The following is a 22,571-nucleotide window of genomic DNA, read 5'->3' on the forward strand; positions in this document are numbered from 1 at the left end:
TTGTGTATATTGTGTGAGTGTCAATCAGGCGTCTTATTAGTTCAAACAACTAACAAGAGTGCAATCACACTGAGAGGAGGTTAATGTAAATAAGCAAATATTGACACAGATCTGAACAGTGTCACTATGTGGCACAAGATGTGTCAAAGAGCTCTGAGCTTCAATCTCTGTTTTCTGTGTCACAGCAGAGATGGATGTATAAAAACACCTCATGTTATTGGCTCCTCCCCTCATCTAACAACACAAGAGACCTGAGAAAAGGAGAGAACGGGAGGGAGCGAGTGAAGAGAGAGGGCGAGTGAACGTAAGGGATATGTTTATATTAAGCCAGGCTCAAATTCAACGCCATCAGTGCACCGGTGCTCATGTAATGTGGGAAATTAAAGCTCAGACAAGCAGAGTTTCAGGAACGGTGGGACATTTCTTGGAATAAATTGCGTGCCTCTATCCAAAGGCTGCATGAAGAAATGAAGCTCTGAATTCTGTGAACATGAACTCGGGTGAAAGCTGCAAAACTACAGCTTTACAAGTTCACATAGGGTGGTGAAATATCTCAACGCTCTTCATAAGAAGCTTGGAAGCTCTTATGTCAACTAACCATCAAGAAGCAAAACTGTAGCTTTAAAGAACTGAACGAAGCGTCTCACAAAATACATGGATTACATGGATTATTGCTGCTGATTCAAGCAAACAGAGTAAGTTCTTTAAAAATATTCTTTTAAAAATATTCTTTTGCTAATAAAATTACATCTTTTTAAACATTTATGCAAAATTATTTGACAAGCAAAATTCTGACTTTATAGAGAATATATATTTAATTTTAATTTCACCCATTGGCAAATTGTTTTTATCCCCTTTCTAAGCATAAATCTAATCAACTTTATTGAGTTAAAAATTTGGTTAAAAAACAATTAAGAAAATACATTTAAATAAATGTTGTACAGATTTGGGAAAATATGGAAATAAAATTGTTCTAATACTAATGTGGAATTTTAAAAGTGCACATGAACATTTTAAAAGTTATTTACTGCAAGAATAAGTCCGAAATTCTGCATTAGCAAAGCAAACTCAGTCCGAATCCATTAGAATGGGAGTATGCATGCCACACTGACAGATCTATAGTTTTCCTGTGGGCAGTTATTTGATTTTTTCTTCTTCTCTAGAACATAAAAGTCACATTGAATGAAAGTCCTATTGAATTTTTAATAACTTGTGTTGAAATATAGAAATGTCTTTTCCCCATTTTTATGTGATTCATGTGTTATAGGGCAACAAAATAAAAGAGGAACTACTATTAAAGTGAGAAGCTTGCACTGAAGGAAGGTGAAGCGAGCATGAATGCACACAAATATACATTCACGGTTTAACTAATTGTCATCTGATTGGTCAAAAATATGGTCTGTTGACATGTGGAAAGGTGACATATTTCAATGTGATATGTTATATCTAAAACTATTTTAAATAGCAAAAGTTAATTGCTGCTTATTTTAGAAATATATGCAGTTTTCATGACACAATAATGCACATTAATTGAGAGACTTAGAATGAGTGTAGTGTGTATTTTTACAAATTCAAAAGGCTTTTTAAAAGTGGTGAAAATGTATCTTGAAAATGTGTCAACAACCCATATACTAGTTTGTAGATGACTACTTCGGAATGTGGAAACAAAGCACAGCTAATTTGTTTACTTTTTGTGCCAGATTGATGAGATTTGCCCATGCAGACTTGTGATGTGGTCACTGTATAAGAAAAATGGCACTTCATTCGCTAACTGCTTAATCTCTCAGAACATGGAGAATGTTAATTGGCATAAACGCTGCATTGCTATTTCTAGTTTTAACTTCTGCAAACAGTAAGTCTCTCAGGGCATGAGGATTTATGGTGTCACTAAAAGACTAAAGAGAGCCCAAAGCTGGCTGGCAGGGCAGCAGCATTTAAACATTGGGTGTGTAGATAATGGCCATATCATGATCTAAAATACAACTTTTCGTCACCTTTTTGGTAATTTCGGGTAGTTCTTGTCTAATTGAAAATTAGATTTAGTATGTAAGAATGAAAAATGAATCAGTACAATAATGAAGACAAAGGTTATGTACTATTTTTTTTATCATGAAAAACTATTTCTTATTATGGTCCCTGTGAACTTTCTGAAAACTTTCATCCTGCAGGAGGTTCCTCAAGATGTTCTTATCAGGTGTGAGAAGCTGTTGAAATCCAACAGGGAGGTTTTGGACACATGTTGATGCAATATCTTAGTGGAGTTGATTAAATTAAAGGGGCTATATGCAACTTTTTCCCCAAAATAAACGTAACAATAGCCTTTTTATTTTACCATTTATGACTCAAACATCTCCTGATGAGCATACTGACACCTTGTCCGCTCACAGTGGGTGCACCTATAAGCCTGTCTCCTATTTTTCCTATTTTCTGGCGGGTCGTCTTTTCCCGCGCTGTCTGCGGATGTGACGTCACCACCGCTGCGAGAGCGAGCAGAAAATGAGAGCAGTTCTGTTTTTTGGCCACAAGTGTCAGTCGCGAGTTTAAATTTCAGAAAAACGCATATAGCCCCTTTAATAAGGTGCTGAATACTCTGATGCATGGCAGGCATTCATGACCCGGAAAATTAATTTGCAATTGCATAAGCTGTTGGAAGATAAAACTAAAAGAAAAGTATTTTGGAAAGAAATTTAATTTTTAATGACGCACTAAACTGTTGCAACCTGACCTGTTTTCTAGACCATCTTGAGCAATTATTACGACCAGCATATATATATAAAATTCTGGACAATTTCTGGACGTTTAATTCCTATTTCAATTACTTTATTCTGTTTGTCAGTATAAGTGAAAAACAAGAGCTGTGAAAATAAGGTTCAATGAAAATGAAAGGTTAGCAAAGTTCATTAATCACTTAAACACAATTACACGTGTAAATGAGCAAATAGTGTGTTAGTATACAGTATTGGTCAGGCTTTGGTTCCGGTTCGTTTCAGTGTGTTTTAGTTTCATTTTCTTTTCGCGTGCCTGATCCTTGTTTGTTTCTATAGTTTCTGATTACGTTCACCGGTCGTTCATTTAGTTACCTCATTACTCCCAATTCTGTTCTTGGTTCTGTGTTGTTTATGATTAAGTGGTTGTGTTTTTCTAGTATATTCCTATGATTATCCTGTGTGTTCCTAGTTAGATTATTATTAAAGACAATTTAAAAGGATTTCAATACTGGACTTGCACGCCATCCAGCTGCTTTGCCTCGAGCAGAAGGAGCAAAGACCACACAAGGGACTTTTAGATCTGGCGTGCATCACCCACTATCTGGATCGCTCACACTTTGTATCTGCCTGTGAATGGTCCTCAGGGGATTTCGCCGCTTTCGTGGAGTGGGTGCTGGTAAACAACGGATCGGGGTTCACCATCGGCCTCGCTGTGGAGGACATCACCCGCACCACTCCGGACCCAGAGCACAGCCAGAGTGAGCCTCCCGCACACTGCAGGGAGCCTATGCCAGAGCCCAGAAGAAGAGCCCGAGCCTGCCGCAATGCCAGAGTGGACGCCTGAGCCAACCATCGCACCGGAGCCCGAGCACCAAAGAGAGTCTGACCAGGTGCGTAAGCCAGCAACATCGTCCGTGCCAGTGGGTGTCCTCGTAAAATTTGTGGGAATGGAATGGAGCCATGGAATGGATACTCCAGATGCTGAGGGTGAGCTGCGTATAGCCTCTGGTCATTTTTACGAGGAAGCGGAAGAGAATATTTCACAGTCTCCGGTCCCCGCTGGTCCCACCCAGTTCCAAGTTTACTGCATCTTCATTGGTCCCAGCTCCAAGTCTCTTGTGTCCCCAAACATCCCACCCAGCCTCCCTCTTCCACTTCCTCTACTAAAGACAGTCAGTCCTTCAGCCCTGCCTCTGCTGTTTTCCTTCAGTCCCTCGGCTCCCTCTCAGTTGACTTCACTCTGCTGCGTGGATCTGCCTTGGGTCTTCTAGTCTTCAGCTCCGCCTTGGCTAGGGGATCCCATGGCTCCACCTCCAGGCACCAAGCTTGTCACTCCACCTTGGCCTGTTGACCAGTCGGCTTCACCTTGGCTCCTCCCTCCTTCTGCTCCACCTGGGACCATCGTCCTTATGGCTTCACCGGGCTCCCTTGTTCCTCCAGCTTCGCCTTGGTCAGTCGTTGCTCTGCCTGCGCCATGGACTTCCGTGCCTCCAGCTGCACTTCGTCCATCCAGCAGAATGCTGGTGGATGGTGTAATGTGAGGATTATATTTAGTTCTGTTTAGTTTAAGGGTGTACTTACATTAGGCATGGTTGCCTTGTACCGTGCCCAGGCGCGATTGTTGTATATTTTGTTTTCGTTGTATTCTCCCTCGCCATGCAGTTAATACTGCAACCACCCAACCTTGACAATATTATTTGAAAAGTATTTAATTTCAGACTTATTAGGTGCAAAAGTATGTGGTTTCCCCAAAATCAACATACAAAATATGATTTTTTTTTCTCGTTTTTTTAATTGAGTATGGTACAATTTTGTGTCCTATTATGTTAAAGGACCAAAATAACATTTTCCACAATGGTAACTACTAGATATATTTTATCAGTTATTATCTAATGTATTTTTTTTTAAACATCATAATGTTAACATAATCTGTTAAACCAATATTCACATCACAGTCCAAATCTATTTTTAATTTTTAAACTAATTTTAATGACCAAAAAACATACCATTTAGCTTGTTACTGCTTGGTTTTTAAATATAAAAATAAAGCAGCTCATATAATATTTAGTATATTTGGAATACACATGAAACATTTTTACGCACTTCCTCTCACTGACAATTTTCAAAACGATTAACTTCACAATTGAGGTGATCTGTCCAAGCACACCATCACACCAATACCTTTGCTGTCTAACCATGTTTAAAACACTTTCAAGTATTCTGCATAAAAAGCAGCTTACAAAGTGCTTTTTTGTATCATCAGCTAGATTTAGTCTAGGTCAACATTTCTGCTGCACCATATTAGTGGATTCCTCAGAGGGAAAGGGATTCAAGGAAAGGTAGAAAATGACAAAGCAAGGGTAAACCGAACAGCTCATGCATCAGCTGCTTCAGAGGATGACCTTAAACACCACTGTGACAAGGACACTTGCTTTTATTTATGACTGGACCTGGAAAGACAGCGTAAGACATTAAAAAAAACCTAATATTGTAAAAAGCAAGAATTTCACAATCTTAGTATTTATACTTGCTGAAAGAGAATGAAGTATAGACTGCTAGAATGATAGATATTATCAGGTATTATTTATGATGTGCTGTAAATTACTTTTCTAAATGAGACTCTCTTATATTATTTGGACCAGTATTAGGGGCTAAAGAGTTAAATTGTTCAATATAAAAAAAAATAACATTTACTTTCAGATCACTGATTAAAGACTGTGTAAATATGTAAATAATTTAATCTGAATTTGATTTCCTGTCAGAAAGTTCTAAACTTGTGTGTGGGAATAATGAGGGAGACAGATGAATACTGTATTGACATCAAAGCCCAGATAATTACACAGAGAGACATACAGCTCACACACAGTGTAAAGAAACCTCACATTGATTTAAGATGAAGCGATTACTGAAAACAATTGTCTTTCAGAAAGAGAGAGATCGAATGAGAAACATAAAGGGAGGGAGCGAATGTGCAGAAACAAAGGGAAAGGTAGCGTCAAAGACATGATAAAGAGATGGATCGGCAGACTATTTGGACTGTATAATCTATAATCTATTCATTTCATTTAATTTAAAATTACAATGAAATGAATTAATAAGTATTATCAAGTATCCAAGATTAACCAGTCCATGATGAATTATCACCATTGTGTTCCACACTATAAAATCTTGTCAGATTTACTGTGTAACGTATGGTGATAATGTTTCATGCAGTATGGGATGGTATTTTGGTTCTTTTTCTCCTTTCTTATTCTCATATATGGGCAAACTTTGTATTCCCTATATCTAGTTATTTCTCTTTTGTGTGTTCTCATCTAATGCCCTGTATCCTATTGCTCACCCCACCTCCTCCTCTCTGTTTATTTAACCCAGCGTCCCATGCTACCACTCTTTCTCAAACGGTCAGTCTCATTTTTTCAACTGATATTTTTATTATTTATTTGCATAGTTAAAAAAATAAACCACATTTTATTGGGATCAAGGAGCAGTTGATAACAGACAGAGGAAGCGATAGAATATGGGGTAAAGGAATGGGCAATGGAAAAATAAAGGGAGGTGGAAGGAGGAGGAGTACTTTATGGAGTCAATCAGGGATGAGAGAGATACTAATAGGGAGCGAATGTGATGGACTAAGTTGGGTTGGGATAGTAGGAGTCAAATCAAGTCAGGGAAAATGTAGAAAAGAAAACAAAAAAGAGAAGACTTGACAGACTCATTTTGGGCGGGGGGGGGGGTGTAGTGATGGGAATAAAACAAATCAAAGAGTGGAAGAGGAAACAGATTTGTTTGCTTGCTTTTTGTGTTTCTGTGAAATTGCTAAACTTGGCAAAAGTTCATAGATTAATGAGGAGAGTTGCAATGAGATGTGTGATGGCCGTGTGTGTGTTTGTGTATATATATTGCAAAGGGCTAATAATACTAATACATTATCTACCTTAGTGTTTGTAAATAACACTTTATGTGCTTTAATTCACAAAATAGTGAATTCAGCCTGTCATGTCAATAATTATGCACATGCAATATATTTTTTTTAAATACATTTCCATGTTTAATTTCAAAACCATTTACATTAACTTCTGGGTTGCCACTTAATGTCCAATGTTAAATATGGGTTCTGAAACAAATCATCTATATCATATCTCCTTGTAACCCATTCTTGCAGGCATGGAGACCTTCTCAGAAGAGGCTGGTTGGGAAGGATCCCTCCATGCAACCGATGCATGGTCCAACCTCACCTCCTCATTCTCTGAGCATGCTGAACTCAACAGCACTTTCAGAGGAGGATCATACTTCTGGTTGGTGTCTCAAAACAGCTCAATAAACCCCACTGAGGTGCCCGGTCCAATCAGGATGCGGGACATGGCTCTGGCTCAAGCTGAGATTGGAATTCTGAGTCTGGTTCTCGCGCTGACAACACTAGGGAACAGCTTTGTACTGTGGGTTCTGCTGAGGCGACGCAAATACAACGCACCAATGCACCTATTTATGGTCAATCTGTGTGTTGCAGACCTTGTGGTGGCGTTTTTTCAGGTGAGCTGAACTTTGTCTAATGCTTAGCATAATATTACAGGGTTGCCAACATGCATTCATGCTTGTCAGGCTCTCACGTCACCATACGAAATCTCATGCCAAATGACAATACAAACCGCGCACAACTTACATTATACTCCTATATTCTTTATTCTGTAAACATTATGATGCATATTTCCATTTCGTAAATAAGCCATGTCTTCAAAATCTCACTCCAGCCAGGTAACCAAAGTTGGCAACCCTGGCATTATTTATTTTAAGTGACTTGTCAACAGCAGTGCACTGTTTTGCAGGTGCTCCCGCAGCTGGTATGGGTTATTACAGAGAGATTTCAAGGTCCTGATGTGCTGTGCCGCTCAGTGAAATATCTGCAGATTGTGGGAATGTTTGCATCCTCTTACATGATTGTTGCTATGACAGTGGACCGCCATAATGCCATCTGCTGCCCCCTGCAGACTTACAATGGAGGGGCAGTTTCATGCTGGAATACACCTATCATGGTAGCCTGGGGTCTAGCCCTTGTTCTTAGTGTGCCGCAGGTACTATGGTTGTCAATACTAAAGTTTACAGCATTTAAAATGTTATAGGAAGTATCGGTCAGTTAATATGCAATCTTAAAGCAATAGTTCACTGAATATTTGACATTATTTATTCACCTTAAAGTCATTCCAATGCATGTGGTGCTATTTATTGCATGAAACACAAAAGGCTATTTATAAAAATAAATAATAATTTTTTATAAAAAAAAGTACATATTTTCCCAATGCTGTCTTCCCTACAGGTGTTTATTTTCTCCAGGTCAGAGGTCTCTACAGGAGTGTTTGAATGCTGGGCACACTTTGTCGAGCCCTGGGGGCTGAAAGCATATGTTACCTGGATGACTATAGCCGTGTTTGTGCTTCCTACCTTTATTATCACCATTTGTCAGGTACTGCTGGTGTCAGTAAATTTTATTTGTCTCCAATCCCAGTTTTCTCATTCACCTTAAAAAAAAAACATAAATCAAGACATTAGACATTACAGAATCACATTAGAATGACCATTATTGGGCCTAGTTTAAAAGCAACTACTGTATTTGATGTGAATGATTAACAGTTTTTTTTTTTAACAATAGTGGTTCTTCATAAATAAATACAAAACCAACAGGGATTTAATTTTTGGGATTTCTTAATTCTTTCTACCATAGACAAGTTTAGCTCTACTCCCTCTACATTCTAATAGTTTATATTAATACAGTCCAATTTACCATGTTAATATTTTACATATAGATTTTTCACAGGTGTTTTACTTGTATTTTGAATTATGTATTGTATTTGGGTTATGTTTTAAAGGGTTAGTTCACCCAAAAATGAAAATTCTTTAATTACTCACTCGCATATTGTTTCAAACCTGTAAGACTTTTGTTCATCTTTGGAACACAAATGAAGATATTTTTAATAAAATCGGAGAGCTTTCTGTCTCTCCATTGACAGCTACGCAACTACCACTTTCAAGCCCCATAAAGATACTAAAGACATCATAAAAGTAATACATAGTACTCCAGTGGTTGAACCTCAATTTTAGGAGTGCTTTGTTTGCGCAAAAAAAGGCTTTTCTCACAGCTGGTTCGGTGGGCTGTTAAGAGCCCTTTTGCCGCTGAATCCTTGAGAACAGGTACTGGGCTGTGTATATATGAGCGACCCTGCGGGGATCCCATATATTTTTCCACGGTCGCTCCTAAATGGAAGCCTGTATCTTTCCCTTGGGAGAGCCCCCCTTAGTGGGTTGGAGCCCCCTTTTGCATTGCGGGCTACGGCTCAGCACTTCTGCCCCGCATACTCCTTCGGGGTACGATGTGGCCTCCATAGTGTCCCTTCTAGGAAGGCACGCTTTCCCAGTGTTATCCAATAGTCACTAATTGGGTCATGCGGAACAGCAGTGATGGACTTCTCCGTGTGAGCCCGGTCTCATCAGGTAAGAGAGCTAGAAAGGGGCACTGGAAGGGGGCAGAGGCCATGGTGCTTTGGTATGGATTCCTATTTGACGGTCTCCGACGTGGCATCGGATGTGACCGACTAAATGGGAACGTCTCGGTTACATATGTAACCCTCGTTCCCTGAAGGAAGGAACGGAGACTCCATGTCCCATTGCCATGTCCTCTGTGCCCCGCTGGGGTGCCAGTTCACCTACTCGGCTCATCAGCGAAAAACTGATTTGATGCAAGCACCTGTGGCTCATTTAAACCCACGCTGCATGGCATGAGCAGTTGGTGCAATCATTGCATGGCAATGTGTATTGGCTCATTTAGTTACACTCGAAGTAGATTGGCTCTCGCTAGCGAGATTCCAATACGTCAGTCTCCGACATGGCGTCTCCGTTCCCTCCTTCAGGGAACGAGGGTTACATACATAACCGAGATGGTCACCCTTGACAAAAGGCCAACAGAATTTTACCTTAGGCTTTTGATTTATTGCAGAAAATAACCAAAAAATCAAAAAATTTGACCAACAAAAGTTTATAACTTACAGTTTATAAAATAAGATAATCTTTACAACTTTCATGAATTTTGAAGCCAAAATACAATTGCCAGAAGGCAAAACATTAAAAAGCATATCACAATTGCATGACTGCAATGTCACCACCACTAAACTGTCGCCAACACTTTCCATTTTTATTTAAAATCTACAAATTGGAAAGTTTTTAGAATAGCGTGTTAGGATAGCTTGTGAGTATAAACACAGAAGAGAATGAAAAAATACCTTGAGCTTGGGGAATAAGCAACCTTATTTCAAGCATTTAACCAAAAACCCATTCAAAAACCCATCAACTTCTTGATGATGAAACCGGATGTGCAAAAATGCTTACTCGCTTTCAGGTTTTAGGACTCATTCTGCAACACTATTGAAATGTCTCAGCTGTGATCTGGAGAAAATAACTTTTGTCATCTTTTTAATAAATCATGAGCTGCTGGGGGGTGACAATCATTTGAGGAGAGGCAGATCCCCTGACACGTACTAATAATGCCTCTTTGGTGAGATTATGCTCTCTGACCTGGCCAAGGGGTTTTGGTCAGTAAAGTTCTATTTCAAGAGAGAAATTCTCTAATGTGCAGACCTCTCCTTCCATGCTGTTCCCAGGAAGCCAGTCTTATTTAAGAAAAAGTACACTGTGCATAAACCAAACCTTAGACTGCTTCCCACTGAGTGTGGACAATGGCAACAAACATTTTTTAAAAATATTTTGCAAGAATCTTCAACCTCTGGTCTGACCGTTAAACACCTGCATGGTGAGCCTTTCAGGCAAACGTCTTAATGATATAAAAAAGATTCCATATTCCTTAAAATATATCGTGAAAAAAACTAACTAAAAACCAGCAATAATGAAAAACTTCCCACATTTATGAACTTTTTTTGCCACTGACCTCCAGATGTCTTTTGACATGCTTGTGAATGTTTGTATAAATAATGGTGTCTTTTACTTGCAGTTAATCTTTCATACTTGAGCTTCATTGGTGATTCAGTTCCACCATACAAAGTCTTTAAATTACTTTACTTCTGTTAAACGTCCCATCTGGGTTTAGTTTGTAAACAAGATTTCCATTAAGAGAGTTTTTCTCCAACATTTACTTAATAAATGAGTGCTAGAGACGAGAAAGCAGTGATTCTCAAAAGGGCACATTTCGGATATCCTCTCAATGTAACAGCAGAATAAATTCACCACCTAATAAGTACTCCATGTTCTAAATTTGGAGATAATCCGGAATTGAGAACCGCTGTTTGCGAGTGACGATACCTACCCCATCTTCCTAGGTTGTCTGTTAAAGCCTGTTGACTGATTTTTATGTTAAGGACTCGGGACGTTTTTGCCGGGGAAATCAAAAATGATGACGTTCACAATGTTCTTCTGCAAGACGCATGCAATTTTGCTTATTAAAGGGATAGTTCACCCAAAAATTTAAATTATCACATGATTTACTCACCCTTAAACCATCCTTGGTGTATATGACATTCTTCTTTCAGACGAATACAGTCGGAGTTATATTAAAAACTGTCCTGGCTAATCCAAGCATTATAATGGCAGTCCAAAATTTGAAGCCCAAAACAGTGCATCCATCCATCATAAACGTACTCCACACGGAAAAATATTCATATTTAACACATTATAAAGTAAAATATCTAGCATCCACCAGACCGCCTTCTGTATTCAACTTGATGAGGTCGGACGTAGCGTAAGCGTTTTAAACTGAGAGAGGCGTTACACTGTCTTCGTAAGTTGAATACGGAAGGCCGTCTGGCGGTAACTAGATATTTTACTTTATAACGTTTTAAATATGGATATTTTTCTTAAAAAAACCAATCAATTCACTTCAGAAGGCCTTTATTAACCCCCCAGAGCCGTGTGGACTACTTTTATAATGGATGGATGCACTTTTGGATGCACTTTTGGGCTGCCATTCACAGACAATTTGATTGACCCACCATTATGTGTCAATGTGTATGCGTATTGAACAGCGACACCAAATGCTGGTGATGTTTATTAATAACCTAGAACAGAATAAAGCACGTGCAATGTCAAATTTAAGTAACAAGTTACTTAAAATATTAAACAAATGTAATCTTTTATGTTTGTGTCTCCAGGTACGCATATTCAAAGAGATCCATGATAACATCTACCTGAAATCAGAACGTGTGGTTTCTGCTGACATGAAGAAGAACCTGGTCATTTTTCACTTTCCCATCTTCAAAAAGCGGGCCAGCGAAACTAGACTCTCACACATGCCGAGAGAAACAAGAGAACTCCATAAAAAGAACACCAACAGTGGCTCAACCCATTCTCACACCTGCAACACTGAGAACGCACCAGAGCCTCGTTGTTGTGATCAGTCTTGTCAGGATGGATACAGTCCCAATGATCTGGCCTCACAGACTCAGAGTTCATCCCCTGATGTGCTGCCTCGCATTCGGACTCACCCTCCCACCATCTGGAGCAACTCTGCTACTCACAGGAACACCACTACAGAAGAATCCAATACTTCATCAAAACCCTCTTTCCCACCTTGCCCTCTCCATCCACCTCTTACAGGCGTGTCGAAAGCTATGTCTAAAACAGTGAGGATGACTCTGGTCATTGTGCTTGTCTATACGTTGTGCTGGTCACCCTTCTTCATTGTACAGCTGTGGGCTGCCTGGGACCCCAACCCCCCTGACCAAGGTGAGAAACTAAAGCGGTCCTCATAGCCAAATTGATTACTTACAAATTGTAGGCCATAACTGATTACAAATTATACAACGATAATTGTAGTTAATAACTCGTTTATCACATAGATTTGAATAGAATTATTTCGTACCATATTGATAAAAAAAAAATATATATATTCCATTCTTTGTTAATGTGGATTAAATATTACTTTCAAGGTCTAAGTTTCCCAAACTGTGGTTTGTAAATTGATGAAAAACTAACTAATTCAATATTAATAAAGGGTCTCCTACAAAGAGAAACAATTTATGTAAGTCACCTGACTAATGCCTGGTGTGTGCCGTTCTACAAAACTGGAACACTTGCAAATATACTATAAGCGGCTGGCTTTTTAAGAAAACAAAAATTAAAAGAGAGAAAAAAATAATAATTAGGGAGGATCTGTGAATTTGTGTAAATAATATGCAATCATGTAATCTGATTATGAGCATTTTAAATGTAATGTAATCTAAATACAAGTACTGTACTCAAGTACACTTTACTTGTATCTGTACTTTACTTGAGTATTATTTTTTCAGGAGACTTTTACTTTAACTTCACTACATTTGAAAGACAAATATCGTACTTTTTACTTCGCTACATTTCTATCAAGGTCCTCAAAGTCAAAAGTCGTTTCTGTAGCAGCTTTGAAAGTCAGTGGATGATTTTTTCTTCTTTAAAAGGTTTTTTGTTGTTGTTTGCAGACAGACTATCAGTAATCACTTGTGTATAGGGTCATGTGAAGTTTCCCAACATTTTTTGAACACTGATCAGTTTATAGCAAAATGGAAGAAGGCGGTTCCTCTGCGCAGTGTGTGCACCCATGGCCATACTTAGAAAGTATGTTGCAGTTTTCTGAAAAGATTAAAGATTAGTTTAGTTGGCATACACTTGATGCATGTCTCATACATTTTTCAAAAATGTAAACGTCTGGGAGAAAGAGAAGAGTAAACAGTTGGGAGAACATCAGATGTGTATCAGTGTATTGGATCCGTGCATTTGGCCTTAAAGTGACAGCAGCTTTGTAACTTTTATACAAGTATTTAAATGAGTTTAATGTAGTCGTATGCTAGCATGTCGAATAGAGCATCACTGACTGGCTTAAACACCCATGGTGGCAAAATGTGCCTTTATACAACAATAATAAAATAATGCATTGATATAAAACATTTAATTTACTTTTGATACTGAAGTACTTTTACCTAAGTAAAAATCTATTTTTAGAACTTTCACTTGTAACAGAGTAATATTTGACTAGTAGTACTTTTACTTTTACTCAAGTAATAGAGTTGTGTACTTTGTCCACCTCTGGTGTGTTGCGTTCTTAAATGCTCTGCCTGAGAACAAATGCCGCGAATACAAACTCCCTTGTCGAAGAAGAATGCCGTCGTGTTTACAAGTATGACAATGAGTGCTTACCACGATCGACTAAACACTTAATTTTCAAAAGTATGTGAAGTTTGCGGCTCCATTGTTGCAGTAAACTTGAACAACGTCTGGTCTGTTATTGCAGGGACATCGACTCCTAAACATGAAGTGAACTTAAATCTATTATTGGAATTCATTTTATTATTGACCTAACTTATTAACTTAAAATCTCAGGCGGCACTTCAAGTAACTATATTAGGTGAATGAGGTTCCGATGACAAAAAAGGGCATGAAATCCCTGCATTGCATGTAAAAATGAAATTAGGTGAATTTGTACATTTTAATGTGTTTGGAAGACAAAAGCCTTCCACAGACAGCAATACATTGTTAAATGATAAAAATAATACAATAGTAATACAGTGCGTGCATTTCCACAAATCCTGAAGATCTTCTGAACGTATACAAGGCTTTTCTAAGAAAGGAACATTTAAAAAACAAAAAAAGTAATTGGGAGAATCAATGAATTATGAATAATTTACTGCCATTGTGAGAATAACATGTAATCATGCAATCAATAAAAAGTAACTGTAGTCTGATTAAAAGATTTTTAAAATTTAATATAATCTAATTACAAGTACTTAAGTACTTATGTAACCCAGAGTACATGTAATCAGTTACAACCCAGCACCATAGAATAGCCATTTTTGGAGGTAAAGCATGAGGTACAACTCAATGACGACATTTGGCTGTTCAATAAGGGTATTATTAATTCCTGACTCATTGGATTGTGGAAGTGCTTTGGAATGGTTGCAAATTATTCTGAAAATGTGGAGCCCGTCAATGCAATGAGTCAAGTCAGTGTTTACTACAAGAAATGCCCTGCAAATGCCCCCCATCTCTTCATCTCACTTTAAAGCCCTTATAAATAACCCTTCTCCATTCCCTGCTGCTCTTACATCACTAAGCAGATTTTGATATCTCGTACCACAGACCACTGAGAGCTGCTAATGTACACACATCTGTGCTCCCACTCCAGCTGCTTTTGATTTGCTTCAGCTGTTTATGTGAAGCCAAATGGGCAACATACTGCCATTGATTAGTTGAATGTCGTATAAACTTTCATACTGCATTTCCCACAATGGAAAACTGAATGTTTTGAACGTTCTGAGAACATTTGGAAATAATGTTTTCATAACTTAATGGGAATGTTCGCAAAATATTCTAAGAACATATTTTTGTTAGCAGGGGCCACTCTCAGCGCCTCAAGGCATCTATAGTTTATATTCACAAAACAACAAACAAACTTGAGAACTTCACAATGTTCATTCCAGTGTTTGTTTAGTTATGCAGGGTTTGTTTATGACTTTTAAAATAATTTTATGAAGTGTGTGTTAGTAACATTTTGATTTTACACAGTATAAAGTAAATAAGATCTTGTTAAGGATTTTTATAATGACCTTAAACTAGCAGTATTTGCTGTAGTGTTACACTGCCTGAAAAGTACAAGAACAAATTGAAATTCGTCCAATTTGTCCTTTCTATTTATTAAAGAATCCTGAAAAAAATGGTTTCCACAAAATACTAAGCAGCGCAACTGTTTTTAAAATGTATAATAATAATAATACCAAATCAGCATATTAGTATGATTTCTGAAGGATCATGTGACAGTGAAATTCAGCTTTGCCATCACAGGAAAATATATTAAAATAGAAAACTTTTTTTTACTGTTCTAATAAAAACATTAAAACGTTTTACCAACCCAATTGTTTAGAGCTTGCACTTTAATGGAACCGGGAAAAAAAGAAATGAAAGGCTTACAAGCAGAGATTTATAATAACAAATATATTATAATTTATAATTTTTTTAATGCTTTAAAAACATTATCTTGTTTATGTGAAAACATTAAGGGAATGTCCAATTTGATCATTTTACAAACTTTACTTTTGAATGTTCTCTGAACCATCTGAAACGAGTATAAAAAAAATGAATTAATGCCCAACTATTCAGACAAACGTTGTCATAATGTCATTTAAGACCAGATAACTTAACTAAAATAATGTTTGTTCATAACTTTGAGAGAAACTGTTCTGAGAACATTCCCTGTTAGCTGGGCGAGTGAACAAGGTTTTATGCTAGTCGAGTTTTGAAACCTTGATCAGCACATTTCAAGGTGTCACCATCTCTAATGTGGTTTATATAGCAGTAGCCCTTAAATGAGGACAATAAACTTGACCTCTACAATATTTGACTTGAAATTGATTTGATTTTCTCTCCCCCCTCCCCCTCATTCTCAGGAGTGGCTTTCACCATCCTGATGCTGTTAGCCAGTCTGAACTCCTGTACGAACCCGTGGATCTATACAGCCTTTTCCAGCAGCGTGTCCCGTGAACTTCTCGCACTACTGCGCTGTCGGCCAAAGCTGCCCCGCAGGAGCTCGATGCATGACCACTCCAGCGATATAAACACCTCCACCACCAAGGACAACCAGTACTGACCCCTACAGAATAAACTAGAATAGAGTGTCAGCAGAGGTGGCGATTTGTGCGGGTGTATCTGTCCACATGTGGAAGACATGTTGTCATGAGATATTGCTACCTCTTCTATTCAGAGTAGCTAAGGATGCCGTTTTAACTGTGAAGAGTGGTATTTTAATGGGCAAACAGGTCCAATGACATAAAGATCATTTCATGAGGATTTTATGGAAAAACAGACCAATGATAATGAGGCTGATCTCATCCAGCAGGATAAAGAACGGCTTACTGACTGTCATAATAAACTTAATTAAACTTCCTAAGAATACTGAGATCATTTATTACACATTATACTTTATTGAAATCGTCCACTATTGTGTGAGAGATGGAGATAAAAGTCTTAACCGCAGAGGAAGAAGAGATCAAGGCCTTAACCTCAGAGCCAGCAATTTCATCCCATTTATCAGTCTTTCTGTCGTAAGTCTTCTTCAGATTCAGAGCTTGCATGGCAAGGACTGAGGAAGAAGATAAATTATGTGATCCACGCATGGAAACTACATCCAGGGGAACAAATCCAGGACTAAAAAGTTATCTGTTCTGACCTACACATTCAATACAAAAGATACAGGTATACAAACTGAACATAGATGGACTGATTTGTATATTTAATGTGTCATATTTTCAATAATAAGCAGGCTGACAAAATAAGTGTAATAATGTAAAGCAGCAGCACTTTCAGTTCCACAATAAAAGTTGAAAAGTATTTATAGGAGCAATATTTAAACGTGTGTAAGGATAATAGGAAGTCATAACAAATATAAGAAGATGGAAAAGGAAGAGAAACTAAAATGACTTCAGGTTAAACAGTGCCTTGAAATGAACTGATGTATGAGTCAGATCCTGTCCTACTCTGATAGTCTGTAAAAAATATTTTTCTTAATCAGTATTTACTTAAAGCAAGAACAAATAATTTGCCAGCGGGGTAAGAAACATAAACCTCTAAAAAAGACAAGTCGTAATATATTGCAAGATTTTGCTCATCAATTAATTGCATTTTTTTTTAAGACTGGCTATTTTTTAAAACAAGAGCAAAGTACTGATTAAGAGAATATTTTTGTAGCGGTAGCAGATTTGTCACTGTTCATATATAGGCTTAGATTAAATAAAAACACACCCGATAATGTAAATAAAAGTACAAATCTATTGACACAGATGTTTATCTAATATATTTATTCTGCATTTTAAAGAGGAAAAAAATATATTTGTCATATCCTTGTGATGTAGTCCAGAAAACAAAAGCTAAACAATAAATCACAAAACAAATTCAAGGCTGAAAGTATATGGACTAATCTGTATAAATAGATAGTATAGTAACTGAGCATAAATACAGCATTTGTTTTTATTTATTGTTTATATATATATTTTTCTTAATTATTGTATCTGTTATGTATTTATTTAATTTATGTTTCAGATAACTCCAAATCAAGATCATTTAAATGGTAGTCAAAGAGGATTGGTTTGATTCATGAAATCAGAAAACATATTAGAACAACTGAATCAAATTGACCTCTTTGGCTCTTTAAAGCACACTATTCATGATTAAAGGCCATCTGGACAATGGAAAAGGTTTACACAACTACTTGATATTTATAAATGGAGTACAAATGGAAGAAACCCAGCACAGTTGTTAGTCTTCATAAGAGTTGAAATTAGTGCAAGAGGAAGAAATATAGCAAATACACAATGCCACCATGACTGTTTGTCAAAGACCACCTGAATGACCTATGACAGCTATTTGAAGAATGCACTGCAGACATATAAGATGAAAATTAAACTTGCGGCATAAATTAGGACTGAAAGTTTGATGCATCACTGGAGGAAAGTATCTCATTTCAGACATAACATATGATGATGAGGTTATCATTTAGCATCGGACTGTCCAAATTGGCTAGAATTCTTCACAAACTGATCTGCACAACAGATTAGTTAGTATGGGCAATGTTTGCTTGCATATATTCCCATAAAAAACATAAATGTCACATTTGTTAAAGGGATAGTTCACCCAAAAATGAAAATTCGGTCATCACTTACTCACCCTCAACCTGTATGAATTTCTTTCTCCTGCTGAACACAAGAGAAGATATTTTAAAGAATGTCGGTAACCAAACAGTTGATGGGCCCCATTGATGGGACCCCATAGACCCATAGTATTTTTTCCCCGTACTATGGAAGTCAATGGTGTCCATCAACTTTTTGTTTAACCATATTCTTCAAAATATCTTCCTTTATGTTAAGCAGAAGGAAGAAATTCATACAGATTTGGAACAACTTCAGGGTGAGTAAACGATGACAGAATTTTCATTTTTGGGTGAATTAACCCTTCAAACTAATGCTGGAAGACAATTCTAAGCATTTCAAATAATTTAACTTCTTGAAGATCATACTGAGACGCATTTTGACCTAATCTTGAAATCAAAATGTTAAACTATTTATTGTTGTGTTCCGTATTGATCTGTGAATGAAAGTAATTTGTACATTCCAAAGGAGGATCCTTTAAGATCACTTTAACATAATAAATATAATTTCACTGTTATCAATGTTATCATTTCAATCCAGTATCCATCCATGTGATATTAGCCTACCCAAAAGCCATGGCAATGCTTGCATTAATGTAATATTATTGCAGTGTTTCTCTTGTTGCTACGACAATTGTTTTGTATGTTGAAGAGGACTATTTCAAATTTTAGATAATATAAAGGTAATGCTATCAATACCCTAAATCCCTGTATTTAAAGGGGTGATGAATTGAGAAATCAACTTTCCTTTGAGCCTTTGATATATAAAAGTTCATCGTAATATAAGAATATCCTGTTTCAGAGCTGAAAACATCCTTGTTAGTCAAAGAAAAACTTTGATTGACACCAGGCCCAGAAAACGAGAGAACTCAGAATATGCGACCATTGACGTCATAGAATGCAGAAGCACCGCCTCAAGCCCGCCCACCGACTCGTGGAGCTAAACGGGTCATGCTACCGAGCAATAAACATGCCGGTTCCAGCTCACGTACGTAAGACATTGCGCGTTTGTTCGCTTCATTTCACTGCGGAATCGATTGTAAACAAGATACATGTCAGACAGGATTTGCAGACATATTGAGATTAAAACACAATGCTATGCCTCCTATATCGGATCCGACAGGAATGGTGCAACACACTTATGTGAGTAAAACATCTTTTTTTTTGTGTTAGTATTGCATTGTTACAGATCGTTTGATACCTATTGATTACATACCTTAGCACGTTGTAACAGGCTCCTTTATTTGAGGTGTTATTGGTTCATTCGTGATCAGACTCGGAGTTGTAACGTTATAGGCCAGGCCTTGCAAAGCCCGACGTCCCGGGGCTATGTGTTTTTCATACAGGCTACCAAAACGTATCACCGGCCTGCCGACGGGCTATCTTAAAAAAAGTGAAATAACATTCCTTTCTTGCGCGCGTGTGTGTGTACAGTTTGCGGTTATATTCACTGATCGGGCGGGCCAAGAAATACAAAATTAACATTCCAATAAATCGCGGGTGGATGAGAGATGAATCATTGTGTTTGTTTGATAAAGATATTTTGCGAGTCCTGTGAGCATTTCCCCAGACACTTTCAAAACAATCCCCACATGTACTGAGGGGAGCTGAAGCTCGTTAAATATGCAAATCTTATCTAATCCTAGCCATGGGCGTTTACTTCCAAGTCTTCAGTGCAGCACGCCCATCAAAACCGAATGTTTCTTCAGAGAGCCTCAAAACCAATGCAGAAAATAGCCTATTACTTATTCATTATGATGTTTTTGAATGAAAAAACCATGCAAACGTCATAAGTTGACCTCATTTTTTTTAAAGCCAGTTTATGACCCCTTTAAAGCTGCAGCACTTTTTTTTTTTGAGCAAGTACATAACCAGCCAGTGTTCAAAACGATCTCCTTACCTTAGCCCAATTCACAAAAGTAAGCTTGTAATAATGTGTTATAATTTGAGTGGTACTGGTAGCTTTCCGCGGGAAATACAAGCTTCAGGTATTTGTCATTACGTTACGTCTGTATACATAAAGGAGTCCAGGCTAGTAGGCTATATCGCATGTGAGGATACTGCAGGTGGCGGATCGTTTGTGGCCTCTTCTCACATTAGCTGGACTGTAATTAAACTTGACATTTTAATGGCGGATTGTAATCCAGAAAGTTCAAAACGTCAATCATCAGTGACAACTGGTGCGTTGATAGACAACCCACACATACACCTCAAAACATTAGATTCTTCCGCTCTGAGGAGCCGTGTCGATGCACAACCCACGTAAAGAAGATAACTCCGCAAATAACTGCATTTTTAGAGTTCAAACAGAGATGGCGACAAAGAGGTAAAATTTATAGACTGCAGCTTTAATATTTGCGTATTTATTTATTTACTTGGTAAGTAATATACATCGCCAGTTGTTGCATAATGACACAAACAGTGCTGTAAAAATTGTAAACAAAAACACAACTGTTTATAAGGCTAACAGACAATTCATACTAAAATAAAATGTTTACTTCATAGAGGGATAGTAATTGGAACATTCTGTGCTCACTTGCAAAACCAAAACTATGTCCTTAAATGGATATCCATCCCTCTGACATAATCATATACACGTCTCTTTGGATCCCAGATTACCCCTTGAATTCTTTTAAAGTCTGTTTCCTCCGAGAACAGGAAATACAATGAAGACCAGTATTAAACTAATGTGAACTGCTGGGCAAGTGAGCTTTATTAAACACTGTTTACGTGGCAGAAAATATACATCCGTCTTAAAGTGCAAACCTGAAAGTCAGGGTCATGTGGGATAGATTTGGATCCCTGAAACATTCCTATGAATGAAAACATAATTTCTTCTCATCCCGTAGGCTTTCTTGGACAGAAATGCGGTGCTTATTAATGGCCATGGTTCAGGACGACTACAGATATCCTGCCAGTGTTAGACGGTGTGCTGTGTATGTGTCCGAGGTCATTCACTACTTCATTGCAGTTTCTGTCAGTTTTAGAGATATAAAGGGGGAATAGATCTGTTGAGAGGCTGACCCATCCATGAAGAAGAAATTGGGGTCAGATATAGCATGAAGCATAGAAAGGAAATAAATCAGTTTTCTTTTTATAGAAAAATATATGACTCAATAAACAGCATGAAGTGACAACAAAGCATTTAAACTTTCAAACTAGTCCGGGAAAGCCAAAACTGGACTGGAATTCCACATCTGAATGATGGATTCCCAAATACTACAATGAGCATTTTTCTTTTGGCAAATGTGGTCCACTTTAGAGCAAAAGCATCTTTGGAATCTGGTAAATAATTATCATTCCAGCAGCGGAGTCGTTAAGTTTGGATTTTAGAGCCTAAAGTTTATAGCTTTATTATGACACATACAGTGGGGAGAACAAGTATTTGATGCAATGCCGATTTTGCAGGTTTGCCCACTTACAAAGCATGTAGAAGTCTGTAATTTTTATCATAGGTATTCTTCAACTGTGAGTGACGGAATCTAAAACAATAAATCCAGAAAATCACATTGTATGAAGTAATTCATTTGCATTTTATTGCATGACATAAGTATTTGATATATCAGAAAAGCAGAACTTAATATTTGGTACAGAAACCTTTGTTTGCAATTACAGAGATCATACGTTTGCTGTAGTTCTTGACCAGGTTTGCACACACTACAGCAGGGATTTTGGCCCACTCCTCCATACAGACCTTCTCCAGATCCTTCAGGTTTCTGGGGTGTTGCTAGGCAATACGGACTTTCAGCTCCCTCCAAAGATTTTTTATTGGGTTCAGGTCTGGAGACTGGCTAGGTCACTCCAGGACCTTGAGATGCTTCTTACGGAGCTACTCCTTAGTTGCACTGGCTGTGTGTTTTGGGTCGTTGTCATGCTGGTAGACCCAGCCACGACCCATCTTCAATGCTCTTACTGAGGGAAGGAGGTTGTTGGCCAAGATCTCGCAATACATGGCCCCATCCATCCTCCCCTCAATACGTTGCAGTCGTTCTGTCCCCTTTGCAGAAAAGCATCACCAAAGAATTATGTTTCCACCTCCATGCTTCACGGTTGAGATGGTGTTCTTGGGGTTGTACTCATCCTTCTTCTTCCTCCAAACACGGCGAGTGAAGTTTAGACCAAAAAGCTCTATTTTTGTCTCATCAGACCACCTGACCTTCTCCCATTCCTCCTCTGGATCATCCAGATGGTCATTGGCAAACTTC

The 22,571-nt window shown here is 37.8% G+C and overlaps 1 protein-coding gene across 2 annotated transcripts; it reads left to right on the top strand.

Annotated features, from left to right (window-relative positions):
- The first annotated feature begins 263 nt into the window (after positions 1-263).
- On the top strand, positions 264-17,580 carry avpr2aa (arginine vasopressin receptor 2a, duplicate a). Of its 2 annotated transcripts, XM_079803397.1 has the most exons (7): positions 272-695; positions 1,268-1,323; positions 6,871-7,238; positions 7,532-7,777; positions 8,020-8,166; positions 11,855-12,428; positions 16,115-17,047. In XM_079803397.1, the coding sequence occupies exons 3-7, from the start codon at positions 6,873-6,875 to the stop codon at positions 16,312-16,314; spliced, it is 1,533 nt and encodes a 510-aa protein (XP_079659523.1). In that variant the 5' UTR covers positions 272-695; positions 1,268-1,323; positions 6,871-6,872; the 3' UTR covers positions 16,315-17,047. The 2 variants fall into 2 exon arrangements, with proteins under 2 accessions (XP_079659522.1, XP_079659523.1); XM_079803396.1 differs by lacking the exon at positions 1,268-1,323 and having other exon boundaries at positions 264-695; positions 16,115-17,580.
- The last annotated feature ends 4,991 nt before the right edge of the window (positions 17,581-22,571 follow it).

This window comes from Gobio gobio, assembly GCF_949357685.1.
Source record: "Gobio gobio genome assembly, chromosome: 21".
Taxonomy (NCBI): Eukaryota; Metazoa; Chordata; class Actinopteri; order Cypriniformes; family Gobionidae; genus Gobio; species Gobio gobio.